Source organism: Tenrec ecaudatus, chromosome 16, assembly GCF_050624435.1.
Source record: "Tenrec ecaudatus isolate mTenEca1 chromosome 16, mTenEca1.hap1, whole genome shotgun sequence".
Taxonomy (NCBI): domain Eukaryota; kingdom Metazoa; phylum Chordata; class Mammalia; order Afrosoricida; family Tenrecidae; genus Tenrec; species Tenrec ecaudatus.
Window position 1 is genome coordinate 20,984,671 of NC_134545.1, and position 26,698 is coordinate 21,011,368.

The 26,698-nt window shown below is 60.3% G+C and overlaps 1 protein-coding gene across 3 annotated transcripts in view; it reads right to left on the reverse strand.

The window, feature by feature from the left end:
- The window catches only part of CABIN1 (calcineurin binding protein 1), a 59,101-nt gene that overhangs the window by 21,236 nt on the left and 11,167 nt on the right, over positions 1–26,698 (reverse strand). For all 3 annotated transcript variants that reach the window (XM_075533308.1, XM_075533307.1, XM_075533306.1), the window contains 15 exons: positions 25,265–25,452; positions 23,952–24,104; positions 23,524–23,718; positions 22,718–22,981; positions 21,962–22,130; positions 19,996–20,111; positions 17,047–17,208; positions 15,801–16,007; positions 15,566–15,711; positions 14,561–14,822; positions 12,186–12,446; positions 10,256–10,407; positions 9,911–10,089; positions 3,127–3,300; positions 1,759–2,090 (listed from right to left, as the gene is read on the reverse strand). In XM_075533308.1, coding sequence (XP_075389423.1) covers positions 1,759–2,090; positions 3,127–3,300; positions 9,911–10,089; positions 10,256–10,407; positions 12,186–12,446; positions 14,561–14,822; positions 15,566–15,711; positions 15,801–16,007; positions 17,047–17,208; positions 19,996–20,111; positions 21,962–22,130; positions 22,718–22,981; positions 23,524–23,718; positions 23,952–24,104; positions 25,265–25,452 — 2,960 coding nt within the window. The remainder of the gene's footprint in view (positions 1–1,758; positions 2,091–3,126; positions 3,301–9,910; positions 10,090–10,255; positions 10,408–12,185; positions 12,447–14,560; positions 14,823–15,565; positions 15,712–15,800; positions 16,008–17,046; positions 17,209–19,995; positions 20,112–21,961; positions 22,131–22,717; positions 22,982–23,523; positions 23,719–23,951; positions 24,105–25,264; positions 25,453–26,698) is intronic.

The following is a 26,698-nucleotide window of genomic DNA, read 5'->3' on the forward strand; positions in this document are numbered from 1 at the left end:
GCCACCATGATAGAGCTGAGCCAGTGGTCTCGCAGGTGACCCCAGGGCTGTGGGTAAGCAGCAGCTGGTTTGGCTGCCCGAGCATATGAGCACCCCGCCTTCCCCAGGGCAGTGCCAGCGGCCTGGCTACCCAAGCATGTGCCAACACGGGCTGGACTGAGCCCCGCATGGTCCTGGGGTCAGGCTGCTCTCGCAGGGCCAGGCTGCACCCCTTTAAACTTCTCTCATGACAACTGTGGGCTCCCTTGCCTGCCTGGGCCCCAGTGAAGTCACAGAAAGACAAGAGGGTCGTTTGTGGCTCCGACAGAAATTCTCCCACAGTGTAGGAGGTCCAGGTGTGGTCTCAAGGGGAAGGCTCTCTGTGTGTGTCTGCTCCGAGGCCTGTTTCCTTGAGGAACTGGACTGTGTGTGTGTGTGTGTCTGTCAGGGCGTCCGGTTCTACTGCCTGCTCAACAATCCCTTTTGCACAGGCAGTCCCTGGGCTGTGGGCATCGGACGCAGGGACCCCAACAGTAGAGAGCCCTATTGTGGTTTGCACCGCAGGCGCTGTGCCTTGGGGCGCTGTGGCCTGTCGTCACCGCATGGCCGGGCCAGTGGCCTCAGTGCGCCGCCAAGTGTTGTTTTCATGTGTTCCACGCCCAGAAAGGAACTAAGCAAAACCAAAAAAGCCCAAACCCACTACTCTCTAGTCATTTCTGACTCATATTGGAATTGGAGCCAGGGGCTAGAGACAAGGCCGCCCACCTCACCAGAGGCAGGGGCTGGATAGGGCTGCCCTGCTAGTCGGAGGGAAAGCCTGTGCTTGCCCCGGGCCTGCCTGCTTGCTCAGAGCCCCGATGACCCTGCGCTGGCTAAGACCGGGGTCTGGTAGGCCCTATGGGAGACCCCAGGCTCTAAGCCTGTGTTTCCCACCATGGGTGATCCCGCCCCCTGGGGGCATTGCTGGAATGATCCAGGGGCAGCAGAAGCAGAGGCTCGTGCTCCATCCTGATGACTACAGCACAACCGGTCCTTAAGGGTGTGTGTGTGGCGGGGCAGGGGCTGAGTAAGTTTTGTTTCCTGGAAGGTGGGGGGGGGGTAGGCCAAGTGAGCTTAGGAACCTATGGTCCAGGAAAAATGAACACATACGTCAATTCCCTACACGGAATTAAGGGAAACAGATCATCCGCCCTGGCTCCCCCCATGGCCCCCTGGACCCCATGCTGGTTCTGACGCTCCACACCCAGTTTCCCTGGTCTTGGCATAAAAGGAGTCCCAGGCAGGCAGTACCCACCCTGTCCAACCCCAGACAATCTCCTCTGGTTGGTTGTAATTTTAGGACACGTCTTCACCCAAGGAGGAGAGGGAGGCACTTACTGCCCACTGAGGAGGTCCAGGGGGTCCCTGGTCCTGGAACACATCTAAGCCATCGTCTGCTTTCCAGAAAGGGCTGGAGGCCGCCGCCTGCCTCCAACCCCACGAAGAATTGTTGTGTTGGTGGTTTGGGCAGGGACCCCAGCGGCGAGCCCAGGCTAGGGCAGCAAGCAGGGGGAGGAGGGCTGGGCACTCAGAGAGGGCAGCCAGGCATTGGGCAGGTAGAGGCCCAGGCTGACCCTCACATGAGAAGGTCCCTGGGTGTGCTGGCCTTTGCCCTGACCCCACAGGTCCACCCCAGCCTGGGTCCGGCACCACAGGCAAGCCTTTCCCCGACTGGGCCTCCTTGCAGGCCCTGGAAAGCTGCGCCACCTTAGGGTGTACCTCCCGCTCCGTGACCCCTACCCGGTGGGTGTTGCTGTGGGCGTAGAGGAAGGCCAGCCTATAGAGGCTCTTGTAGTGCTGCGGGAAGCGGCTGAGGCACAGGCGGAAGGCAGCCACGCACTGCTCGGTCAGGAACTGGCGCTGCTCCTCGGCACCAGCCGGCAGCCCCTGTGGGAAGGTGGCCGGCTCCCCAGCGGGGTCCCCCCGTCTCCTAGTCTCCCATGAGGAGGGGGCCGGGGCAGTGGGCTTGGCAGGGTGGCAGGCTGAGGTGGGGGGCTCCGCAGCAGGCCGCTGGCTGCCCTGCTCGGCTGCCCGGAAGCCCTCCAAGCTCGCCAAGGATTCCTCGGATTTCCCTGCAGTTGAAGAGGAAAATGTGGTCACCCCTTGGATGGACACCAGGCCCCACGCCTCCACCCCCTCTGCTGGACAAGGCCCCATGGCCTCCACCTCCCTTCGCTGGATCCACAACATCCACCCCCTCTGCTGGACAAGGAAGGCCCCATGGTCTCCACTCGGGCTGAGGTGGGAGGAGGGAAGGCTGTCTGGGAGAGAGGAGGGGCTAGGCTGGGGGCTTCCCAGAAGGTGAGGTGGGGATGAGGCCTGACCTGCCGCCATGGGTCCAGGAAGAGCTGAGAGCCTGACCACAAGTCTCCCTCTCTTCACTTCTGAAAGCCTCCTGCCAGAGGCCAGAGGGTGCCCCGCAGAGCAGGGCCCCAGGTGCTACACACACCCATCCTGTCCGGTGGTGGTACCCATAGGCCTGCCCTTGGTGGACTCTGGCAAGGCCAAGGTGAGGAGGCCCAACCAGCAGAGGCTCCAGGGTGAGGAGGGAACTGCGTGGTGTCCCCAGCACAGCAGCAGCGCAGGGAGCAGCTCAGGAGGAGGGAGATAGGAGGGTGCCAACCCTAGGCAGTGCTGCTTTGAGCTGTAGGATCCGGGAGGCCGGAGGAGGGGTAGCCCAGGCCAGTCAGGCCCTGCAGGGGGAGACTCTTCTAGGATCACTGTGAGCCCCAGGGGTGTGATCAGACCTGTCAGACCTGGCCCTGCTCCTGCTCGCAACCAGAGCCTGGCCGAGTGTGAGGCCGGGCTCCAGTGTCTTGGAGAGAAAGAAGGGGCCTGGGGGTGTGGTGGGGAGCACACACCCTCCATTGGCCAAGGCTGGCCAGGCACCTCTCCAAGTAGCAGATGTGGGCAAGGTCCCCAGCACCAAGTCCCTCGTTTTCCTGGCCAATGGCAAGTCACCTAGCTCAGGGGTGCACGGGATGGTTGGAGCAAGAGGCAGGGGGAGCCTCCTGTGTCTGGAGGCCCCGGCAAGGCTGCTCTGGTATTAACGGCCCCCATCCCTTGCCCCCAGCCCAGTAACCCCCAGACTCAGTGAAGCCCTGGCACCTCTGTCCTCCTGCAGCTCTTTCCCAGGGGCTCCTGCCTGGCCGGCCGACGGCAATCTCTTGTCGGCCACGCTGGACTTGCGGGGGCCCTCCAGTGAGGTGGCTGGCTCGGGGAAGAAGTCCTGTGTGGAGCTGGAGTCTGAGAGCGCCACGGCCGTGCTGTCTTGGCTTCGTTCTGCAGGGAGGATAAGGCATGACCTGAGTCCAGGGGTCCTGCCAGTCATCGGCTGGGTACAGCTGTTCTGACCTGCACCCCCCCCACACAGAGGGGGCACTGAGCCACCAATCTGGGCGTCAGCATCTGATGATGCTCATGGTCACTTTCGCTGGCTCCCACAGGACCCGGAAAGAGACATTCCCCCTTCCTCAGATGTAAGCGGTGCCCACCATCCCACAGGGATTTTGGCAGCTGTTTGCCTGGAAGATGGCCCCAGGCCTGCCCTCTGTCTGGGAAACCTTCCTGAGGTCCCAGCCCTTGGCTCCAACAATGGACTCCAGCTCACAGTGACCTTGCAGGACAGAGCAGGGCTGTCCCCTGGAGGTCCTGAAGCTGCCCACCTTTCCATAAACAGCCAGCCAGTGCGCCTACACCAGGCTCCTGAAGTGAGGGAAGCATGGGGAGCAACTGCCCGGCTGGGCTGGGAGGTCACTGGACCCGGAGGGAGGAGTGGGGGGGGGTCATACACATTCACTGGCTTCTCTCCTCCACCTCCGATAGGTGTTTATGAGAAGGGTTAGGGGCAGGGGAAATTGGGAGTATCATCCATTGAGCTGCCAACTACGAGATCAGTGGTTTGAAACCAGCAGACACTCCGGGGGAATGAGGAGGCCATGTGCCCGTCCAGCATTAAGTCCTCCAGGGTCATTCTGAGTCAGCTCGGGCCTGGAGGGGCAGGCAGCATGGTCCCCGCGGTGGGAAGGGCTTGAGCTCGGGCCTGCCCGGCTCTTTGCCAAGGAGTCCTGGTGGCGAGTGGTTACAGACTGAGCTGCGGTTCTCAAGGTTCGTGGTTTGAAACCACTAGCTGCTTGTCAGGAGAAAGACGGGGCTTTCTACGCCATCCAGAGCTACAGTCTTGGAAGTCCACGAGGCAGCTCGGCCCTGTCCTGTGGGGCCCCTGGAGCTGGCCCTTTCACAGGCCGTTAGACCCAGGTGCTCCCCTGGCCGGGAGGGGTCGGATCCTAACAATGGACTTCTCCTGAGAGGCAGCATGGCTCCAGCCTGAGGCAGAACCCAGCCATGAAAGACCGGTGGGGGTGGGATGGGGCCAAGAGGCAGGAGAGAGACCCTTCCTAAGGCCACACAAGCAGCCCAAAGCTGGAACATGGAGGACAACGAGCCTCCTCTGGAAGCCAACACTAGAGGAATTGGGAGCAGGCACGTGCCGGGCTGCTAATCTCAAACCACGATCTGACGGACAAAGAGGAGGTTTTCTACTTCTGCAGAGTTACAGTCTCAGAAACCCTGTCTAGGACCGCTATGAGTTGGAGTCAACTCAACGACTGCAGGCGTGAGTATTTAGTCACCGGCAACAGCAGAACCCCCGTTAGACACGACTTCCATCCAAAGCCCTGTTCAGCTCAACTTCTCTTCAGATGGCAGCAGCACTGGGAAGCACAGCTCCTTTTGTCTCTTGTTATTTAGTGAAAAACAACCCCCACCCCTCCTCTGGAGAGAGAGAGAGAAAGTCCACAAAATCAGACTGAGAGCTAATGCGGACAACAAACTTATAATCATCATCTCAAAAACTTACTGCCACTGAGCTGACTGGCTCTAGTTAATACTTGTGCTTAACATCATCATCTCATAGAGACCCAGAGCAGAACTGCCTCTGTGGGTTTCCAAGACTTCAACTCTTTATGGGAGTAGAAAGCCTTGACTTCTCCTTTGGAGCGGCTGGTGGTTTTGAACTGCTGGCCTTGTGGTTAGCAGCCCAATGTGTAAGCACTAGGCCACCAGGGCTCCTTGCGTCTTCTAGTAGCTCAGGATAAAGACCTCACAAAGACAAAAACAATCTTTTTTTAAGTGAAAATATTAACCAGCCTTGGAAACCACCAGCTGCTCCTCAGGAGCGAGAGGCTCAGAAGCCAGGACTCAGGGCCTGTCCTAGAGGGCTGCCGTGAGTTGGCATCAACTTGACCACAGTGTCTTTGGTGTGGGGGTCAGATAGTGAGGATCAACAGGCCCAACATTTCTGAAGCAGAAAGAACCTCGAGGTGCAAGACTGGTCTCACAGACAAATATTGGCTGACACAGGGCCCATCAGAAGACAATGGCAAGAATACCGTCGGGAAGCTGATCCATGCACGTGCACCCTGCTAATACAGTGCACAGAGGGCCAGCCTTGCTCAGGATGAGGGAGTGTCCTGCTGACCACTGCTTAGCAAGCACCATCCGACTAGGGGAGGGGAGGGGCCCCACAGAAAGATCTGAGCTGGAGAAGCGACTCCCTGAGGCCTGCAGGCCTCTCCCCACCCTGGGAGCCAGTCAGCACTGCCGAGCCTCCTGGAGTGGAGGGCAGAGCCCTGGCCCAGTGAGCAGCTTGCGGGCGGGAGGTGACGTTCTGAACAAGCCCTGTGGAGAGCGGGTCTCCTAGCTCACCAGCTGCCTGGACCAAGCAGGCCATGGCAGCAGTTGGAGACTGCCGGAAAGGAAGGAGGGAGGGCAGCAGAGGGAGAACCAGGGCCGAGTTGGCCATGGGCCCTCAGACTGGAGGTCCAGGGGCGGGGTTTTCCCAGGCCTGGAACAGAGATGGAACTTGGTGCTGCGCAGTAGCGCTCACCCAAACTCCAGGGGCGTGGTGTGTGGGTGCGTGCGGTGCAAACTGAGCTGGACTCCAGATAGTCCCAGGGTGCCCCCTGTGGGATCTCCCTTTCCATATTTCCCCACCCCCAACTGTCCTCTGAGTCTGTCTATGCACACTCCACAGACCTCACAGGCTCTGTTGGTCGGCCTGGGCCCGCTGGAGTGTGAGGATGTGTGAGTGACAGTAACCAAACCCTTGGACAGTCTACGTCTTAAGCAACTGCTCCCCTGAGGACCATGCTGCTGAGCACTGTCTCCCCCACCCCGCTGCCCACTGCCTCTGCAGCCCACCAAGACAAGGCCAGCTGTGCAGGATGGGCGCCCATCTACAAGCCAGGCAATGGGGACAGACAAGGGGGGCACGGAGACCTTGCAGGCTGAGGGTGGACACACAGAGGAGGTGGCAGGGGGGGTGGACACAGGGCCGCTGCCCCACCCCTCCCCAGAGCCAGACTGTCCAAAAAGCTCCCCACGCTCAGATGTGGAAGGCCTGAACCTCACCAAGCAGCGCACGAGCTCAGAATCACTCTCCACACACTCAGAATCGTGCTCATGCTCACGCTGAAAACCGCTCACCGTGCACACAGCTCACCGTGAGCACACCCATTACTAGTGCTCGCAGCTCAGCCTGTGCACAGAACTCACGTCCACTACACACAACTCATGCCCCACATGCACAGCTCAGTTCATGCTCACACTGTGCAGTTTGCGCTCACAACTAACCCTGTGCACTCACAGCGCACACCCGGTGTATGCTCACAGCTCGTCTGCACGCTGTTTCACTCACTGCACTTGCAGCTCCTGCTCAGTGAGCACACTGTGCACTTGCTCAAGGCCGATGCTCAGAACCGCTCAGCGCGCACACACACACACACACACACACACACACACTGCACCAATTCATGCGCACTGGCACATGCTCTCAGCCCTGTGCTGCTCAGGGGCCCCTCTCCTGTCCCTGGCATGAGCCAGAGTGGGAGCAGCTTCAGTGACGGGCCACCCACTGATCAGGCTGGTCTCTCTGAGGGCCAGCCACAGGCAGGGCAGCTGGGGGAACGTTTCACTGAGTGCCATCCAGAGCCAGGGCCACGTGGCCTGCTCCCGGTCCCTGGGGGGCGGTGTGTGTGACCAGCAGGCCCTGGCTGCTATCTGCAATGCTCCACCACTCAACTCAGTCACCTCCACATCATCCATGTGCCTCATTCTCTCAGGCGCTAGCCAGGTGGCCCACACTGTGGACACTGCCTCCTGCCCACAAGCCCACGCCTCTCTGCTCCTCCAGCTCAAGGCACCCTCTGGGCACCAAGCACGGTCGGTACTCAAGGGCTGCCCGACCAGCCCTCTGGTCCAGCAGTGCATACACCACCTTCATCTCCACCTGCCATGGCAGGAGCTCAGCCCACATGAGGTCAGCTAGGGCCTGAAGACCCTTGGAAACGTTAAGGCGGCAGGCGTGAGGACAAGGTAGTGGCTAGCCTGCCACCGACAGCCCGCCCTCAGCGCGGAAACCCAGGACAGCCAGCTCCACCACATCTGCACCCTTTGAGGAGGCTGCTCTGCAGGCATGCCGCTCCCCTGTTCAAAGGGCCTCTCCTCAGTCCAGGGAGGGGCTGGGTGGCGCATACTGCTGGGCAAGCCCTGTGCAGCCTGGACACCACCCGTGCAGGCAGCTCCCTCACTGTGCTGGGGCTCTGCGTCTGCACGCACACAACAGGTATCCTCGCAGGGAAGCGCAGGCAGCTGGGCGCCTGTGCAGAGCACGTGGGTGTGCACATGTGTCTGTACGCTGAAGCAATGGCATACAGGTACAGCTGGCAGGAGGGCAGTGGCAGTAGCTGCCCGCGGGTCATCAGCTCAGAACTGGGAGGACGGGCGCCGGCAGAAGCCAAGCACAGCGACTGTTCTGCGAGCCACAGGCCAGCAGGCTCGGAGGCGGCGGCAGGACCCTGTCGGGGGCAGGGAGCTGGCTGCAGGCGAGCATGCGTCTGGGCTGTCCCCGAGGGCACCGCCGTGACAGGGGCAAGCGGGAAGACAGCCTGGAGGACAGAGGGCACGGGGTGAGGGCAGCATGGGCAATGCTGGCGGGGGGAGGGGCAGGCGAGGATGAGCACACAAGGACACGGCACGGTGACAGGGACAGGAGACGATGGCAGCAGGCAGGGAGGGTGGTGGTGTGCTTCCCAAAGACCCCACGGCCTGAGTCTCCCCAGCCCCTTGGCCCTGTCCCCAAAGGCTCCATAGCCCCAGCCACCCTGCCCATGTTCCTGCCCCATCTGGTTCTAAGCGTCTTCTCTTCCAAGGCCTCCACGCCCGTCCCAGGAACCTGGCTGGTCTCTCTGAGGCTGACCTACTTCTCTGGCTGCAGGAACCAGGGCTGCCCTGTGGATTGATGCAGGCTGGTTGGCCCTGACACTGGACGGAGGCCTCAAGGAGCCTGCCTGCTGGCCAGTCCTTCCCTTGCAAAGCCCTGGGCCCAGAGATGGGCATGTAGCAGCTGCTGCGTTTCCTCAGGACCAGCTGGAGGGCACAGGTACCACCCCCGCCCGGGAACACTCACTTTCACCAGGTTCCAGGCTCTGGGCTGCAGACGAGAAATGGCTGCTCTTCCACGGGCGCCCTGCCTGGCCCACACAACAGTGTGTGGTGGGCCCCCCACACTCACAGAGACATGCACACACACACACACAGACATGCACACGCACACATGCATGCACATAGGGGCACTGGTTTTTATTCCCACACCTCCTCATGCTCTTGGAGCAAGTGAGTGTGGGTGAGCGGGGCCTCGGCTCGTCAGCTCCGGGGACTGGCCTGGCGAGTTGAGGCTGCAAGCACCAGGCTGGGACGGGGCTCGGACTGGGCTGGGGAAGCCTTAGTGACTATGAGACTGACGGGGACTGCTGAAAACCTAAATGAGATGTATCACATCAGGCTCCTGCCACGATGTTGGAACCTGGAACCTGTCTGTCCGGCTCCCTACAGATGCCCAGGAGGCGCCCCAGGGTGGCTGCATCATGGCGGTGGGCCGGGCAGCCCCCGGCCTGCACGGGGAGGTGCAGTGTCTGCCCTCTCTGAGGCTGCTGTGGCCCTCTCCTGTGCCTACAGGGCACTCACTCGGAGTGTGTGCTTCTTTTCTGCAATGGGAGAGAGCGTGCTCGTGAGTGTGAGAGAGAGAAGCGTATGGGAGGGGTGCTTCAGGCCCAGGTGTACAGGTGGGGCAGGGTATGAAGGCCAGGAGTAAGGACCCCTCTCCTGGAACTGGGGTGCTGCCAGCAGGGGTTCCCAGTGCAGAGCTAGTTCCCACATCGACTTAACCCTCCATGACTAATAAGCCCCTGCAGGCCACCGTGCCTGTCGCCACCCCTGGAGCTGGGCAAGGGGACGGGACCACACTTGATCCTCCCAGCGCCCTCACGCAGGGGAGTCCACAGCTGAGGAGCGAGCAACAGGAGAGGCCCGGGAGTCCGTCTGTCCGTGTACACAGACACACACACCAGCCTCAGTCACACCCACACCCACCAGCTGCTCTCACAGCACTGCCCTGCTCTGCGGGAACAGTGGTGCCAGCTCCTCCTACCAACAGGGACACCCAGTGTGTCCCTCCTTCTATGAAAGCCACAGGGTGGGCAAGGGAGGGGAGGGAGAAGGAGGGGAGATGAGGAGGAACAGGAGGTGGGCATGCAACCCCCCCCCCCATCGATGTTAGTTGGGGTAGGTGAATGGTCGCCACCTGCCCTCCCACGCACATGGTGGGAAGTGCAGCCTGTAGGGAATGGAGGGTACCCAGCCCGCCCCTCTGGGGACGCCCAGGTGGGCAGGGGAGCAGGTGGCGAGGCTGCATGTCTGGGCGCAGCGTCCCGGGAGTGAGTCCATGAGGTTAATGAGCACCGCACCATTGCCCGTGCCGCCCGCCCCATCTCGTGCCTGCTGGCCTGCGCCCCCGCCCCCCGCCGGGGCTGGCGTAGGGAGAACAGGGATGTACCGTCCGACGTCGCCTGCTGGTGGGGTTTTTTACATTTGACGTAATCGTGGTCAATCGGAGTGGCTGTGTAAGGTGGGGATGTCAGACCTGGGCCAGAGGAGGAGGGGAGGGAGCCTCCGGGGCCCGGCAGCGGCCCGGCCGAAGAGTGGGAGTCCTCGTCCGCCAGGCAGGCCTTCTCCCTGGGGGCCAGAGCAGTGGTCAGAACTGTCCCCGCCCTGTGTCTACCAGGAGACAGGGAGGACAGGCAGACACCCCCCTCACCCCTCCCCCCCCACACGGGCAGACTCTCTCTCGGGGAAGTTCAGGGGCAGAGGCAGCCCTGCGTGGGCGTCCCAGCACACTCACTTCTCTGCAGCTCGCGGCATGCTCTTCTCCTCGCCCCTGGCAAAGGGCCCTTCTGCAGCCTCCTTCATGAAGCCCACCAGCACCTCCGCACCAACGCCAGCCTCGGCCGTGCCCAGGAGCTTCAGGATGGATGCATGCAGCCGGAAGTACACCTAGGAGGCAACCAACCAAGTGTCAGCGCCCGGCCCGCTGCCGCACTGCCACCACGCTCAGCTGGCGCGCGGTTCACAGCTACCAGCCGCAGCTGGACGTGAAGAGGGAGGGAGGCTTCCTGGTCACACGGGGAGCAGGGCAGCCCTGCAGCTCCACTCACAGCCCCTCCTCCCCGCTGGGACCCGGTGTCCTGCAGAACCAGAAGAGGCCACTGCAATCCCGCCAACACTCACTGCACCCCTCGGTTTACAAACGGGGCCAGGAAAGCCTAGGGTCAGGGTCAGCTGAGGCTCGTCAGTCCCGGGTCCTCGAGGGACGCCACAGCATGTACAGGCAGGCACGGGCTGTCACTGCCCAGCGCACACCAGGCTGGGGACGTGCCCCCGCGCTCTCATGGCCGGCCAGCCTCATCCCCGAGGGGCTCTCGAGAAGGTACCCCTCAAGCACTGGCCGTCCGCCCCCAGCCTGCACTCTGGGTGCAGGAGACGTTGAGGCACCCACACACTTGGGGAGTAGACTAGGCGGAGCATGCTTCTCCGAGTGGCACTTCATGCTTCCCCTGGGAGCTGGGGTCAGGTGCAGACAATGGTCGCTCACCAGAGCTCTGCGGCCTCTATCAAACAGCCGGCTCGGCACAGGGAGACGGCCCCCACCCCCGGGGCGGACCCACTTCATCTCTACCTCTCACCCTTCCCCCGAGAGCTCTAGGCTCTTTGATTGAGACCCTGTCGGAACGGCAGCTTGGGCACCCTCTGGAACAGTCGCCTTTGAGTTTGGGGATGAAAGGAAGTCGGAAGGGAGCACGATGTGTGAGGGCAGGCCTGGCTCCTCTGCGAGGGCGAGCAGGGGCACCGGCACGATGGGGAAATGTTCCTCAGCCACCCACCCGGCCTGGTTCTCACCAACGAATTTCCCTTTGTTTCAACTTCTCCCGAAGCCCCGTGATCTCCTGTGTCCTCCGAGACAATGTCTCCAAACCTGAGTGAGCTCTGCCTTGAAGGCAATGGCCTTGTGCTCTCACCGGACCCAACAAGCCCGAGACAGTCTACCTGCAGCCAGCTACCAAGATCACCCCGCACGAATGAAGCCAAGGAGCCCTGGTTGCTGCAAACCCCAAGGTCAGCAGTTTGAAACCACCAGCTGCTCCACGGGAGAACGATGAGGCTTCCTGCTCTTGGAAAGAGTTAGTTTTGGTAATCCGCAGGGGCAATTTGACTCTCTCCTGTAGGGTCACGGTGAGCCGTCGGTTTGGGATGAACTGGGGCCCTAGCAGGCAGCCATCCCCCCGATGCGTCCGTGAACGTGATTTTTAAAGTATGATACACATGCACAGCAGCGGTCCCAAAGTAACATGTTGGCCGATGCTGGCCGTGGCCACACTGGCTCGGGAGCTGACCACTCCTGTGAGGGTGGTGGGGGCCAGTGCTGTGGGGCACAACGTTTTGAGGAGGCTCAGACCCACCCCCTCTGGAAACCCGAGCTACACAAGGGGGCCTCAAAAAGACCCTGGAACAGCTTGAACTCCCTTTCCCTCGAAGGGCCCTCGTGTCCCAACGGCTGGCGGGTGCTTTCCCGTTCCGACACATTTCCGTGGTTCCCATTGTGCATGTGTGCTAACGCCACACTCAGAGAAGCCTCTCCACCTCCCTGCGCCGCAGTCTGCAGCCGGCCTCTCACCGGCTGGGGGACCTCAGGACACCCAGGCCCAGAAGAAGATCTGTGGTGCTGCTGAGCCTGCCACCACCGGGTGTCCTTCCTGTGGCCTGCCCAGCCTCACCTCCAGCGCCTCCATGGCCAGCTCGGGCGGGTTGTGATAGTGGATCTTTTTGGGGTAGCGGGCGGCCTCCTCGTGCAGGTGGTGGCTGGCCTGTCGGTAGTGCAACAGGTACACGGCCGGCGGCTGCTGCTGCTTCTCGGCCACCTTGCCCAGCATGTAGTGGATGAGCCACTCCTCCTCGTCCCCGTTGCCCTCGCAGCTGGCCGCCGACGTGAAGCAGTGGCGGGCCGTCTCCAGCATGCTGTCACGCCGCCCCTCCATCTGCAACAAGACACGGGTCCCACCGAGCCTGAGAAGGCAGGCGCTGCCTGAGCCTACATGCCCCCCGCCCCGACCTTGACTCGTAGCTGAAACTTGGCGTATGGGAGACCATTACGGTGGAGACTTGGAGGAGTGGGGGCTCCTCCCAGGTCAGGCTCCAGGACCTGGAAGCCCTGGGACTTGGGGGAGTAGAAGCCCTCCAGCTAAGGCTCCAGGGGATGGGGACTTCCTTAGGCCCAGACATCCTCACAACCTCCACCACATCACACGTGTGAGGGCCGCTCACAGCGCCCTGCCCTCAGTGGGATGTGCAGCCCAGCCAGGGCCTGGGTGGGCTGTGTCTCTCTGGAGGGAGGCTCAGGTTGGGGTGCTGGCTGGGCTCTGCACATGGCAGGTTGGTGAGGAGCCTTCTTCCAATCCTGAGACTTCCTTCTGCTTCATCAGGAAGCCCAGCTTCGCAGACCATCTGCTTGGCATGCGGGTGAGGAGGGGCGGTGGGGGACACAGCCCGACACACACTCGCTGCATCCCTTTGCCGCTTGACCGACTCCTGCTTGGACATGGACGTGAGCAGGTGTTCTGAGTGCCCACTCTCCTCAAGCAAATGTCTCTGTGGTCAATGCAGTGTGGGCCAACGTCTTCTGGAACCCCGTCTCATGCCAGCGGTCATCTCCCTCGTGTCAGGTCCTCTTCTGAGCCCGCCTGGAGTCCCTGTTGACAGACGGCTGGAGGGTTTGGAATTCTCCTCAGCAAAATCTTCCTTGGGTGTGATATGAGGTGACTAGAGTACCCGATCACTTCCACCATCTGTTGGATTTCCTTTCTTTGGAATGGGCACAGAAGGGGTCTGGTCAATTGGCCAAGAAGCTGTCTTCCAACTTGGTTGGTGCAGATGAGTGAGCGGCGTCTGCAGTGCTGCCCCTGTTTTCTGAAAGCGCTGGAATTGGCAGTCTATCAATTCCTGGAGCCTTGTTTTCTGCAAATGCCTTCAGCGCAGCTTGGAATTTTTCCTGCACGATCATCGGTCCTGGAACACACGCAACCTGCTGAGACGACTACATGCTGACTAGTTCTTGTTAGTGCAGTGGCTCCGAGTTCCTTCTATCTTCTTTTGACGCTTCCTGCATCGTTCAGTTACCGTGCCCGCAGAACCCTTCCACACTGCAAGTTGGAAAATCAAGTCCCCAAACCAACCAGGCGCCACCATTCTCTGTTTAAGAATGAGCCCACACTCCCCGTGTCCTAACGAGATGCAGGCACATATCTATCACCGCTGGCTAGTTCACACCATAGCAACCTTGCGCCCACCTCAGTGGAGCCACCTGGCCCTTTCCCAGTGTCCACACCCTCAACAGTAGCCCTCCGTGACGGCCTCGCCTCTCAAGTCCCTCTGCATCGTCGGGGTTTTACACATTGACATCACTCTTGTGGAAACTGGGCCACTTCTGGGAGCAGGGCTGGGCCTCCCAATACTGAGATTATTCCCCAGGGAGATGCCTCGGGGTCAAGGAAGGCACCCAGGGCCTGGGGGCTTGTGTCCTTCTCTGTAGGGTAACCAGCCTGAGTCCCTGACAGAGGCCAGAGTGGTTGAAGGGGCCAGAGCCTGGCTCTATGATGACCAGAGGCCACTCAGAGATCAGTGTAGTCCGAGGGGCAGGGCAGGGGTGGTCTGAGTGCCCGCCCTCGGGCATGTCTATTCAATTCAGCCAACAAGCCTGGGAATGTTGGCCACCTCACATTGGTTCCTGGACACAGACAGCTGCATAAGAGCTCCTATGAGGGGCCACTTGATGGACCATGACTGAAACATGTCCCCCTGGCTTCTGCAGGCTCCCTCCAGGAGCCAGGGCTCCCTGCTGGGCAAGACCTGGGGCACACACTGCAAACCCAGACACAGCTGAGGACCGCCCCACTCCGCCCACTGTTGAGAGCGTGACAAGGTTCTGCCCAGCTCACTGGAGGGACAGGCTGCCCGCACCTCTCAACTGGCCTGGAACAGAAGCTGTAGTGGGGTCTCTAGCAGCTGGGCAGAGAAGGCACCTGGACATGCCTGCGCCGGCCTATAGCACGTATGGGGGAGCCTTCCCCGTGCCCTAGCCCTGCCACCCACTCACCTGCTGCACGACCTCGGGGGGCAGCTCGGCCCTCCACTGTTTCAGCTGGCGTGAAGCGAAGGAGTGCAAGGCGTAGGACATGGTGCCGTATTCGATCCACAGGGACAGGTTGGAGCTATCGATCTCCAGGGCTCGGCGGAAGCAGTTCAGCACAGGGGTGGCATGCTTCCAGATGGGCCCGTCACTCTTGAGCTCGTTGGAGTTGAGCTTGTCCTGAATGCGACTGGCTCGTGCTAGGGCCATGCCTGCCCAGGAGTCAAACCTATGGGTGACAGAGGGAGCTTAGTGAGGGCTGGCATGGAGCAAGGGTGTGGCCCAGACAGCCACTGTCTGGCTCTGAGCCCTGCCTGGACCGGTCAGTCACTCTTGGGCCTTCTATCTGACCATGGTGCACTACAGCACTGCGTGGTGCTCAGGAGTCAGTGTGATGGCATGAGGCTGCCTGGCACCTCACCCCTTCTCAAGACCCACTGCGTCCCACACACAAACTCGGGCCTGACCCATTCAGACGGGGCTGTATTGAACGGAGTGGCCCCGACCTCCCAGTTCCATACATCAGGACCACCCAGATGGGCCACCCCGCCTTCCTCCGACCAAGACCCACCCAGATGGGCCCCTCACACCTCCTCTGACCCAGCGTCTGCCCAGGGTCCTCTGCAAAGTCAATGCTCTATATTCTGTGGATAACTCGCCTTTCCTGGCGCTCCAGTGTGGAAAAGATCCCAGATACAAACCCATTCTATAGAGAACCCCTTTAAAAGCCCCTTTATTCAGGCTTTAACAGGGCAGAGACTAGACAAAAGGTAAGCCCGCTGCCATGGAGACGAAGTTCTAGCGCCCCTGCCCGACAGCCACACTGCTCCCTAGGTTTCTGAGACTGCATCTGTGGGTTTGAACTGCCGACTCTAGTTAGCAGTCGACCCTGAATGCAGCAGGGTACCAGTCTACAGGGACCAGCCCTACTCGCTCGCTCGCCCTCCGCAGCCCCCAGTGCCCAGGCCAGACCTGTCTGGGCAGATGCAGATGTCCAGCATGTAGAACTTGATGGCTTTGGACTGCTCCTTGTTCTTGAAGTGGTAGTCAGCCAGGAGGTAGTAGAGCTCGTTCACCACCTCCGGGGAGGGGTCGGCCCCGTCGGGGAGGCAGGGCACCTGGAGTGGGGGGACGGCGGCAACACGGGGCATCAGCGTGGCAGGTGTGACGGGCCAGGAGCCCGCTGCCTACACCGCCGAATGCCCACCTCGGCCAAGGTGCCCTCTATGTAGGCGGACACTCTGTGCAGGCTCAGCGCTGGCCTCCTGGAGCGGGGCACGATGCTAGCGATGCGCTTCAGCAGGTTGGCCAGGTCGGCGGACACCGTGCTGGTCTTGTAGCTGTCGAACTCCGGCAGCGTCTTGGGCTTGAAGTACTCGAACATGAACTGGGCGTCCTCCCAGATCAGATCCACCTGCAGCAGAGGCAGAGACAACCCTCAGGAAGGTCGTGTGACCCGACCCGGTCACCACAGAGACCAGCACGGGGCGTGGCTCCATCGTACCTCCAGGGCCCACTTCCACACCGGCCTGTGAGGCGTGTGTGCACAGGGGAGGCTTCAAGGAGCGGGCATTTTAGGGATGGAATCCCAATAGCTGGCTAATCGACGGCCACCAGGTAACAACATGCCCAACACCGCTGGTGCTGAGAGCGGCCGTCGAGCCAGTGCCCACTCCCAGCACAAAGTGTTGCGCGGCCCCGCACCAGCCCAAGGCTGGTCGTGGATCGAACGTGGCACTGTTGATTCTTAAAGGAGATCACCAGGTCTCTCTGCTTTGTTTCCTTCATCTCAAAGTGCAGCAGTCACCTACCCACACCCTCCCTGGCATGCTGCTACAGGGCGGGGGGAGGTGGGGAGAGGTCTGCACAAGAAAGGCTGGAGTCCAACAAGGGTGGTCTCCCACAATGGGGTGAGGGCTCTACCATGGGACCCCAATACCCCAGACCTGCCTTAAGAACCCAAACCACCAAAAATGCCGGGAAAAAACATTTGATCTCTTAAATTAGGAAAAAGGCCTGTTCCCATCATGCAGTTTGGGGCACTCAGGGAAATGGCACTGTGCCGCCTTCTGACCAAGGAGCCACCAGATGGTGCGCACGGCTTCGTCCATCTGTCCGGTTTGTTCTTTTAGCTTTCATGGAGAATGGGTGACAGCTGATGGAGGTGAGTTTCCCACCCAACGCGTGCATCTCCCGTCCGTCTGTCCATCACTGCTGTCCCTTCTCCATACCCTTGTTTCCTGTTTCCACTCCTCCTCCCTTCCTGACTCTGCCCTGGGGCCACTGCTCCCCACCCACCCCCATGGTGGGCTCCCAACAGGACCACCACCTTCCAGTGTTACTGCTCACCCACTGGCTTGATTTTCCCCCACCTCCCGACGGAGTGAGTATCAGGGCCCCCAGCGACGCCAGAGCGATGGCCTGAGTGCAGTGAGCGTGGACTGTGCCCTCACCTGCTGGGCCGAGTGCTCCTCCAGGTAGCGGGCCTTGCCCTTCTTGCTGGGGAAGCTGTATAGGCAGTAGAAGCACTGCTCCAGGGCCGTCTCCAGCTCCTCCTTGTAGGGGTGCGTGTCTTCCGAGGTGGACGCGGCAAGCTCCTTCTGGAGAACCCTCACCTGGTGGGCAGAGGCCGGGCCTGAGGAGCGGTGGAGCAGGGAGGGCGCTTCCAACGAGAGGCGGTGCTTGTGTCTGTCAGGGCCCTGTGGAGCTCCCTTCCCACCACACCTGGGACAGGAAAGGGAAGGGCTCACAGGAGGGGGAGGGCGGTGCCCTTAAGACCCCCGAGCTCACCTGCCTAGCTTCCTGCCCACTCCCTGCTGTCTGTGGAGCAAGGCATGGCCCAGCGCCCGTTCTCACGGAGCTCAGGCGAGCTCCAGTGGGGCTCACCCAGCAAGTGCCTGAGCAGCGGTATCAGGACCACGGGAGCCTCTGAGCCCGACCGTGGGAAAGGGTCACACAGTGATCACGTTGGAGCTACAGGGACGAGGCCCAGTGGATGACCACACCCAGCCGTGAGCCAGTGCACAGCCCTTTCCAGAAGCCCTGGGACTTGTAGGAAAACAAGACAAAGGCCAATTCAGCAGATTCAGAGACGCAGTGGCACACAAGTCACACCCTCAACTTCAGTACACCCGGTACAGAGCAGAGCATTCATAAGCACGAGGGGCGTCACAGGGCTGGTGGGAAAACGTCATCATCCTTTCATGCCATTTCCCACCAACCTTCTGAAGCCACCCCACCCGCACCCCATGAATACAAGGATCCAGTCCTCCTGGGACTCAGTGACACCGGAGCAAGCAGCACATCTGACAAGGCTCAGTGCTCTCTGATGAGCGCAGCCTGAGATGAACTGTGGCAGGACTGGGGCCCGAACAACCCTGCAGGGTGACGACACGATCCAGTCCAAGCAGGCAGAGGCCGTCCACAGGAAAGAGGGAAGCCGTCCAACGTCGAGGCGGCAGCGAAGGGGAGGGAAAGCAGGCAGTCAACAGCCCAAGAGCTGGTAGTGAGAAGACTGCCTTGGAAGAGCCTCGGGGAGACGGACTCCCAGCGCAGTCACTGAGGGATGCTGGTTAAGAAAACAGCCGGCAGCAGGGCGCCCAGAGCACGCACAGCCTGGCCTCGAGGAGATGCTCGTGCCCCTACTGCTGCCACCGCCACCGCCACCAACTGGGATGAGAAACCGCAGACGCCTGGCCGGGTGGATGCCCTACAGAAGTAAGAGCTATAACAAGGACAGACGTGCATGTGGACAGACTGCCGTGTCTGGAAACAGCTAACAGCCCATCCGTAGAAGGCCAGCTGAAGAAACTGGCCCATGCCCGCAGTGGAAGACTGCACCCTTAGGAACAACGACGAAGCCGTGAAGCACCTGCATGGGGAACACTGTGCTGAGAGCGGCGCGTCGAGCCAGTGGGACGAGGACAGTGGAGATGGGTGAACACCAGCAAGAGGCGGACAGAGCAAAGGGAAGGCTGTGGAGGCTACCAAGGGCGTGCAGGGTTGACAGGTGCTGACTTGGGGGAGAGGGAGGATGGGCGCAGGGCATGGGGGAGCGGGTGAGGTAGGCTGGATGAGTGGTTTCACCTGTTGAACGCACGGGGGCGCTCCAACTCGTCTCACCCTGGAAAATGAGGTGGAAGGAGAACAACAGGGCGCTCCTGGTCAGGAGGCCGGAGAGGCTTTGGCTCGCTTGCTTTGGACACGTGATTGGGAGAGACCAGCCCTTGGAAGAGGACATGCTCTGTGGAGGGTCCCTGCCATGCGCTGGGCGGATGCCCAGCCTGTGGTGCCCGAGGGCGCCGTGAACTGGCTTCAACCCCGCAGCAAGCAGGGACGACGAGGGAAGCCCATGAGTGAGACCCTCAGTGGGGCGGCGCCTGAAGACGGTCAGCCACAATCCCTGCCCGCCAGCCCGAGCTAGGCAAGCGACCCGGAGGCCATCACGGGGCGGATGGGTTTTTAAAACCATAGCGACAAATATTTACAGATGAAGGAGCCTAGGTCTGGGGTTTGCTTCAAAGGGACCTGGGGGTGGGGGCGCCAGGTGGGGTACAGCCACGTTGATCAGCACTCGATGTGGGCGTCCCAAGAGAAAGGGCTACCGTTCTTGGTCTACGTGCACAGCGAGGGCCTGTGGGAAGCAATGGGCAACGGCAGTGAATGAGCTGCATTTACTCGCAGCCCTGTGAACGCAACTCAGCACCAGCTGCCACAGAAAGCTGCCGAAGGCAGAGACCCTCGGGGCAGAGTGAAACGCCTGTGCCGCCAATCTTCACGGCAACTGACAGCCTCCTCTTTCTGTAGCCCACTCCAGGGCTCCCTACGACACTGAGAAAGGGGGAACCGATCGCAGTGATGGCGTATAACTCCCTTCCGGGGGACAGACAAAAAAGCGGGGGACAGACAGCGGTCAGTGTAAGAGGTGGAAAAAACAAACCAACTATAAATGATAAAAAAACGAGCTGACACCAAGGGTTCCAGTAGAAAGAAAATGCTCTGAGAACGATGATGGCAACATATGTGCACGTGTGCTTGACACAACAGATAGACGTATGGATTGTGATGAGCTTTAAGAGCCCCCGATAAAATGATTAAGCAAACAAAAAAGGCTACACAGCGCTAACAGACTATGTCTTCTGTTCATTCTCCCAAGCCCAGGAAGCTGCCCTGAGTCACAGACCAGCACTACGGCTCACAGCAGAGGCAGCACAGATGTGGACTTTGGGGGCAGGGCCGGGAAGAACCTCCCACACCCTACCTGGAACTCAGCGCCATCACCAGGGTGGGTGGGCACCACACCCCACACCTCTTCGTGGGTGGAGCTGGCTGGTGAACCCAATCCTAGTGGGCAGAGCGGGTGACAGTGACAGCCAAGCCGCCCCCGGGGACGGAGCACTCACGTAGAAACGCAGCAGGGCCCCGTCAGAGTTGCAGCACCAGGACCGCCTGCCCAGGTACTCGTGGGCCGTGTTGAGCAGCATGAGGGACGACGGCAGCATGGCGGTCTCCGACATCCCTGCGCACGGACACACGGACAAGCCACAAGTGACCCACCAGCAGTGCCGTTTGATTTACAACCTTTGCCACTTTTTAAAATCGGGTTGTCTTTTTGTTGCTAATCCTCCCAAGGTTTATACATACTTGGGAAGGGATTACATTTGTTTAACTCTTCTTTAGTCTGTCTCGGCAGTGTCTTAGAGTTTTTGTTTTCTTTCGCCTCCCTAGCCCCTGCAAAACACCAGGATTGTGCTAGATGGAGCAGAGCTTTCTTAGTGTGCATTCCCCACAAGACCGAGCAACTCGCTGAGTGAATGCACCCACGGCATCGCCTGGGAAGGGTCTCTGGTCACAGTGAATTTTTCAAAAAAGCCGTTTCCCTTGAACCTCATTTTTTGTGGTGTCTGATTTAAGAGAACAGGGTGTGGCTGTGAAATTTTGTTTCCTGCTCTGGAAAAATGCTGCAGAAACTGTTGTGATGTTGAACACGGCTTGCAAGGATGGCGCGATGGGAAAAACTCAAGTGTAGGAGCAGTTTTGTTGTTTCAAAGAAGGAGAAATGTTGACTGATGACAAAGCTCATACTGAGCATTCGTCAACTTCCCACATGGACGAAATGTCGGCTCGTGGTGCACTTGGAGTTCGTTCCACCAGGTCAGACTGTTTGTCAAGATTTCTACTTCGAGGTTCTGAACAGATTGCGTAAAAGTTTGCAACAAAAACGGTCTGATTTGTGGCAGACTGGTGACTGGTTTTGCCACCACGACCATGCACATCTCAGTGTGCCAGTTTTGGAAAAAAATAGCATGCCTCTCTTGCCCCACACACCTGACCTCACTCTGTGCGACTTTTGTTTCCTCGAATGCAGGGACACGAAAGGACAGATTTGACAACGACGTAGAAGAGGTGAAGGAAAAACGAGGGAGATGCCGTCAGCCATCCAAACAGAGGAGTTTGAAAAATGTTTCCAAGAGAAAAAGAAAAATGTTTCCAAGTATGGAATCGCAGGTTTGACAAATCTATTAGGTTGTGATGGAGAATACTTTGAAGGAAATAAGGTTGTTTTGTAAAAAAATATATAGCTTTGAAAAAAAAATTCAGATTTTTGGGGGTCTCCCCTCTAGGACTAAATTACGTATTCTCCTAGATGCTGATGTCAACGGATGGGTCTTCTCCCCTATGTTGATCTCTTAATCGTGTTTGCTCAGTTCATCTGCAGTCCCGTTCTTCTGGGGAGCTGCTGCAGGTGATCCGCACACCATGAGGTTGGACTTGCAGTGTTCTCTCACCTTGACGGCTTCACTCTGGAGGATGCTTCATGGAATCTGAATCACTAACCAAAAGTTCCCTGGGGCAAGTCACAGCGGTTCTGCCTCTGTCTTGCAGTCTGTGGTTCTGACCATGCTGAGCTCACCTGGTCTGGTCTGGGGGCAGGCTCTATTCTTTCTTGCCTTCGGCCCCTTCCTGGGGCAGGGCAGGGCAGGGCAGGGCGACAGGTGGCGCTGGGCTCTAACGTCAGTACACTTGCCCTGCTGCCTTCCCAGTCTCTGGCCAGGCGAGGCGGGTGAGGTGCGAGGGCTCTGGAGCCTGCAGGGCTGCCATGATGGGCAGGGTAGCTCTGGAGCAATGCCAGTCCATGGGTGTGCAGCCTGCAGTGTGCTCATCCCTCCGTGTGCCACGCACACCAGCCACGGAACCCATCCATGCCTCCCCCACCACTGAAGGAGCTCCTGCAGGAGGACGCTGGTCCTACAGCTGGCACCCATCACCCCCATCGCTCTTGACAAACCTCAGTCCAGGCCAGAGCCCGGCAGTGGGGACGGCAAGGCCAGGACCCCCCACCCCCGCCAGTCCCTTTGTTCTGAGCACCTTCATCCAGCGGGCTCTGGAGGAGCTGCTGCTGCTGCTGCTGCTGGCACAGGGAGCGGAAGGTGTCCTCCTCCTGCCAGATGATGCGGTGCAGGATGACCCAGGGCAGCACGGAGGACACGTGGGGCTCCTTGGGCTCCTCCTGCACGGCCATGCTGCAGTCAATGACCTGCAGCGGGGACAGAACGACACGTGAGCAGGGGACCTGCTTCCTGCCCCTTCTACTGTCTGTGCTGTAAATCCCAAGTCTACCCTTATGAAAAGAAGCCCTGGTCGTGCACTGGGTTGGGTGTGGGGCGGCTGACAGCAAGGTGGGTGGTTTAAGCCCGCTGGCCGCTCCCTTGGAAAAAGATGAGGACCCTATAATGATTCACCATCTCGGACAGCCTGGAGAGCAGGTCTACCCTGTCCTCAAGGGTCACTGCCAGGCGCAGTCAGCTCATGCTGTGGGTGGGTTCTAGGTACAATACTTGTAAAAGGGTTCAGATGGCACCTGGCTACGTGCACAGTTGCTAACCGAAAAGGGGTGGCAGTTCAACCCCCTGCAGCCCCTCGGAGAAGGGGCTGGCCATCTCAAGGGGTCTCAGCCCTGCAGATCCTCAGAACAGTTCCAGCCTGTCCCCGGGGTGTCTGCACTTAAAAGCAACCACAGGGAATGCCCCAGAGCCACAGCCTGGGGGCAAGCCTGCTCGGGAGCGGTGCTCTTTCCAAGGAGTGGCGTGTGTGGGGTGGGTTGGGGGGGGTGCATGGAGTCACCTGGATGAGGTTGTTGGTGAGCCTGGCCAGGCCTGAGGGGGAAGAGGAGGAGGAGGAGGAGGAGGAGGCCTCCTTCAGGATGCTGCCGCTGCTGTCCACGGAGAGCGCCTGCTCAATGCCAAGCAGCAGCTGGGTGACCGTGGCCACCCACTCCTCCTTGGCAGCGGTGTCGCCGGCATTGACCATCTGCTGGACGGCCTCGTGAAGTGCCACGTCGGAGCACTCAAAGCACTGCTTGCAGTCCTGCAGGCGGAGCAGGGAGTCCTGCACAAAGGGAAAGCCGAGTGAGGCCTCCGCCCAGGGCTGCAGGCTGCAGGCAGCCCAGAGGCCTGCTTTGGGAGTGGGGCACTGGGGAGGGGTTCAGGCACCACCAGCAGCCACAGGAATAGTGAGACTGGCTGAGCGCAGGGCCCCAAAGGAACTGTGCGGGTGGGTGGGGGGGCCGGGGCAGGCACAGTGACAAAGGGAGGTCTGAGGCTGCTCTGGGGTGACGGTGGCGAGTTCACAGGGACATCTTGAAGAGTGGATAGCCGGATAGGTGGTTGATTCAATGCACGATGAGCAGACGGATTGACGGGCAGGTGGGAGTCTGGGTGAACGATGTCCCCAGACTGGCCTCCCCAGAGGGTCAGAGCCAGGTGGGGGGTCTCCCCTGAGTGCCAGCCCCCAGGCTCTGACTGCCTCCGCCTGGTGCTGCTGAGTGAATGGCTCTGACTTGCTATGCTCTGCTCTAGGCCAGTGCCCGAGGCTGTCCCCGTGCTGGCCATGGGTCAATGTGTAAACCAGCCAGCCCGGGGCGCACACACCTGCAACAGCAGCAGCTGGGCTGGCCTCTCGGGGATGGACGTCATGAAGTCCAGGTGCTTGGCCCGGTCGAAGTTGCCGGTGCACAGGGTGGGGCGCAGCAGGCGCACCACGGCTTTGTGGTCCCCGGCCTCATAGAGCCGCTGGATCTCCTCCAGGGACTGGCACCGCTCCAGAGACGTCAGGTTCTTATCGATCTGAGGGAGGCCCCGCCATGTGACCGCGCTCTCCCTACACCCATCCACAGGCGAAAAGCCCATCCAAGACGCATGCCGATCCCGGGATGGAGGAAGGCAGATACACCCGCCAAGATAGGGGGCAGCCTCTGGCCACCGCACAGCAGGGACAGCGCAACAAGCCTGCTTGTGGCCCAGGGCAGCAGGCCAGGGGCGCAGAGGTGGAGCAGCCCATCCACCACGCTGGCACCTACCTCCTCCAGGGAGACGACGGAGTCGTTGTGCAAGTTGGGCAGGCGGATGACCAGGTCCCTGCACTGCGAGTCCCCTGCAGCCTGGAGGCTGGCCGAGCCCTGCAGCACCTCTGTGCAGATGTCGTAGTTCTCCAGGGCCTGCTCCATGTCCCCCTGGCCAGGAGAGTCTGTCAGGAACTGGCCAAGGGCACCACAGGATGGTGCCCCCCAAGGCTACTCTCCTGCCCAAGAAAGCCCCTGGGGGGTGGCCGAGTCCTCAGCAAGAGACCGAGGGCAGATCTCAGGGCAGAGTCAGGACGAGGGGCCCTGGCACGACCCCAAGCTGAAGGCCTCTCATTGACCCGCGACTCCTCTTTCCCTCTGCCTGAGCCGCTGGGGAAGGGCCAGGGCCAGCAGAGCGCATCTCAACCCAAGGCCCAGGCACCACCAGGTGTGGAGACCTCGGCGCCTCCTGGAACCGCCTATCTCTGCTCTGACAGAGGTTAAGCAGCGGGATGGACCAGCGTGCTTTATGTCGATCTGGTGCTGTGTCCAAGGCACCCTCGTGGCGCAGCGGGGTGGGCACGGGGCTGGTAATGGCCAGGTTGGCAGTGTGAACCCACTAGCCTCTCGGCAGGATGGAGAGGAGGCCATCGCTCCTGTCAAAACCGACCATCTGGGAAACCCTCGGGGTCGCTAGGTCTTGGTGGATGCAGGACTGTGTGATCAGGGAGTTTGGTGCCCAGTTTGGGTTGCTCGGATTCTGAAATCCTCACCCCCTCATGCCAAACCCAACACCCGGAGGAGTGCTGCTCCCCGGCTGATGCCCCCACACATACAGGGCACGTACAGCCATACAGCCCCCATCCCCAGACGCCCGCCCACCCGTCCTGACTCCTAAACACGGCACCCAGCCATCCACAGCCCCAACCCACCTCCACATATCCCCACAGCGAACATACCCCATCCACCCTTCCTGACACACACACACACACACACACACACTCACACTCACACACAGCCCCAACCCACCTCCACATATCCCCACAGCGAACATACCCCATCCACCCTTCCTGACACACACACACACACACACACACACACACTCACACACAGCCCCAACCCACCTCCACATATCCCCACAGCGAACATACCCCATCCACCCTTCCTAACACACACACGCGCACGCGCACACACACACACACACACACACACTCACACTCAGCCCCCTCTGGGCGTCCTTCCTGACTCCCCGTCCCTCCCTCTCTCCGACCCCAAGGCACACTCCCCAGGCAGCCGATCCTGGTCACCCACGTTCGGAGAAACAGACCAACCTGCAGAGCCAGGAAGCGAGCCTTCAGCCAGTACACACGCACCACAAACTCCAGCCAGCTGTCCCCCAGGAGGGTCCGCTGGGAGGAGGCAAAGGACAGCTGCAGGAGGTCCCCCAGGAAGTGGGCGCCCGGAAAGTCAGGCCCAAGCCTGCCGCTTGCCATGCCAGCCGGGCAATTGCGGGGAGACACTAAAAGTAAGGGGCCGGGCCCAGTCAGTGCCACGTGCATGCCACACCTTATCACGGCCACCCAGCCTACTTCAGCCCCTCCACGCCAGCCCAGCTCCCCTTGAGCCGTCAGTCGGTGAGAACCTGCCCCCCTCCACCCAGTGAAGATGCGCAAAATGAGCCCCTCCAGAGCCCTGGTGGCACTGTGGGTCAGGTGCTGGACTACTAACCAAAGATTGGTGGTTCAAGTCCCCCGTTCCTTGGCCATGTGCTTCCTGAACCTGAGCCCGTTTCAGCTTGCTCCCAAACCCACTGTCATAGGGTCAATCCCAACTCAGAACCATCCTGTCTAGGGTTTCGAAGACACACCTGACAGGAGCACGCAGCCTCATCTTCCTCCCGGGGAACGGCTCATAGGCCTGAGCAGCTGGCGGCTCTGAACTACTGACCATGCATGCTAGCACCTTACTTTCCTAACAAGCCGTGTCCAGCTCTGAGCATGTCTAGTTGTGAGGACAAACCTGTCTGGGAGGAAGCAATCAGAATGCTCCTTAGGGGCAAGGATGGAGGGGCGGCAGGTGCGCCTTTGCCGCGTGTACTTTGGCTATGTCATCCGGGGAGACCAGGCCCTGGAGAAGGACATCTTGCTTGGTGAAGTGGAGGGGCAGCGATCAAGAGGAAGGCTCTCAACAAGATGGAATGAAATGGGGGCTGCAATCACGGCCTTGAACATGACCACTGTGAGCATGGCCCAGGGCTGGCAGTGTCTCGCTCCATCGCACAAAGGATGGCTATGCATCCGAACCAACGTGCTGGCACCCCGAAACAGCTGTGCAGGCAGTCTCTGAGGGGTGTGCTGACCCCGATTCTTGGCCCCTGGGAATTTAGGTAACACCTTATACTACAACACAGGTGGGTCATGTCCAGACCAGCAATGTCATATGGGACAACCCTGGTACGCTGGACCTCGGGTGTGATAGTTAGGTTTTGTGTCAACTTGGTGGATTCTTTGTGGTTCCGCAGTTAAGGGCTAGTCATCCCCCATGATGTGACCTCACACGATGACAGGATTTGTGGGAGCAGCCAACCAGTGGTCAGAAGGTCAGGGTGGAATGCAAGCCCCTTCCTCGAGCCACAGCCCTGAAGCGTCCTCAGGGGTGTGGTCTGCTTCCTACCCAAGAGGACGCTGTAGGTGAGCTTGCTTGCTTTATGCTGGGCCTGGATCCTGCATCTGCCTTGTCAACTTCTGGTACTTTGGCCTTGAGCC